Source organism: Mus caroli, chromosome 2 (assembly GCF_900094665.2).
Source record: "Mus caroli chromosome 2, CAROLI_EIJ_v1.1, whole genome shotgun sequence".
Lineage (NCBI taxonomy): Eukaryota > Metazoa > Chordata > Mammalia > Rodentia > Muridae > Mus > Mus caroli.
The window spans coordinates 169801293-169802899 of record NC_034571.1 but is presented as its reverse complement, the minus strand read 5'-3'; the positions used below and the strand labels follow the sequence as shown (position 1 = coordinate 169802899).

The following is a 1607-nucleotide window of genomic DNA, read 5'->3' as shown; positions in this document are numbered from 1 at the left end:
GGGGCAAGTGACCACAACAGGCCCGCACCCTGAGTCTGCAGCCCATAATGAACATTCGCTGAAGGGTGCCCTGTACACCGAGTCCTGGACGGGAGAACAGGACTCAGGTTCCGTGCACCCACCGACCTTGCCCTGTTTTACAACAGACAGAAGATAACTACCTCTAGGACTCAGGGGAGCGCTGGGGCAAGGCACATATCGCTAGCCAATCGAAGGGCTCAGAAGAAGCTCATTTGCATGCAGGCGCGCCGCAACCAATGGACAGGGACCGCGGAACTATATTTGCATATGGGCGCTCCGCGGCCAGTGGGCGGGAGTGACGGGGTGGTATTTGCATACAGGCGCGCCGCAGCCAATAGACAGGGACCGCGGGACTATATTTACATATGGGCGCGCCGCAGCCAATGGGCGGGAGTGACGGGGTGGTATTTGCATGCAAGCGCGCCGCGGCCAATGGGCAGCTGCGCGGCGGCGCGGCGCGGCGGCGCACTCGAGCATGGCCGCGGCCGCGGCGGGAGGAGCCCCGGGTCCGGCCCCCGGCCCCTCCAGGCCCGCGCCGGCTGCCCGGAACCCGCCGGCCGTGCCGCGGAGGCGCGGGGACTCCCGGCGCCGTCAGGCCGCCCTCTTCTTTCTCAACAACATCTCCCTTGACGGACGGCCCCCGAGCCTGGGTCCCGGAGGCGAGAAGCCAGCGCCGCCGCCGCCACCGCCCACCGAGGCCCGCGAGGCGCCCGCGCCGCCGCCCGNTCCACCTGGAGGCCTCCCGGGGCTGCCAGCCAGGCCCGCGCCCCAGGGCCTGCTCAGCCCCACGACGGCGCCCACCGGCCTTGGCCTGGACGGGCAGCGCCAAAGGTGAGTGGGCTGGACGGGGGCGGCTGCACGCTGGGGTCAGGGTGGCCTAGAGGCCTAACCAGCACTCCGGCTGTGTGACCTATGGCCTTGGCAGCCCGGGGCACCGGTGGTGGTGAGCCAGGTCCCTCCTCCCAGGTTGTGGGGTAGTTGACCTATGGGTTCGGGTAAGCCACAAGCTCGGCAGACCTGGACATGGTTGGGATGAGGTGGGTCCATTCACCCCGCACACAGGTATGGTCACCTGGTACCCATCAACTAACACTCAGAGGTCTGGGTGAACCGGAATGGTCAGCCCAGGACACAGGGTCAAGATGACCAGCCCAAGATCAAGGTGTCCGGTAACTAGGGAAGAGGGTTCTTCAGCCCATAATGCAGGAGCCAGGGTGGTCCAAGGGTCCTTCATTCTAGTACTTGAGGGCCCATGACCTCAGCGTGCAAGAGTCAGAGTGGCTCGCAGTCCCGTCTGCCCTTGACTGGGACTGAGGTGATGTGGCAGCATCAGTCCAGAATACAGGAGATGAGTTTGGGATTAACTGAAGCTGGTCTGCCTCCAGAGGGAAGGGATAGTCCCACTAAAGCTGTCAACTCCTGGATATGGGGTCAGCTCTTTACCTTGAAAGTCCCACTAAAGCTGTCAACTCCTGGATATGGGGTCAGCTCTTTACCTTGAAAGCCCCCTGAATATGGATTTCGGAGTTCCCTTGGTCTAATTGACTCTAGACACATCCCTCCCCTGGCTTCCCTACACAGGGACT

At 63.6% G+C, this 1607-nt stretch overlaps 1 protein-coding gene across 1 annotated transcript in view; it reads left to right on the top strand.

Annotated features, from left to right (window-relative positions):
• Positions 1 to 496: 496 nt before the first annotated feature.
• The window catches only part of LOC110307740 (CDK5 and ABL1 enzyme substrate 2-like), a 12032-nt gene continuing 10921 nt past the window's right edge, over positions 497 to 1607 (top strand). Inside the window, exon 1 of the mRNA XM_021179946.2 lies at positions 497 to 852. Within this exon, the coding sequence (XP_021035605.2) occupies positions 497 to 852 (356 nt within the window). The remainder of the gene's footprint in view (positions 853 to 1607) is intronic.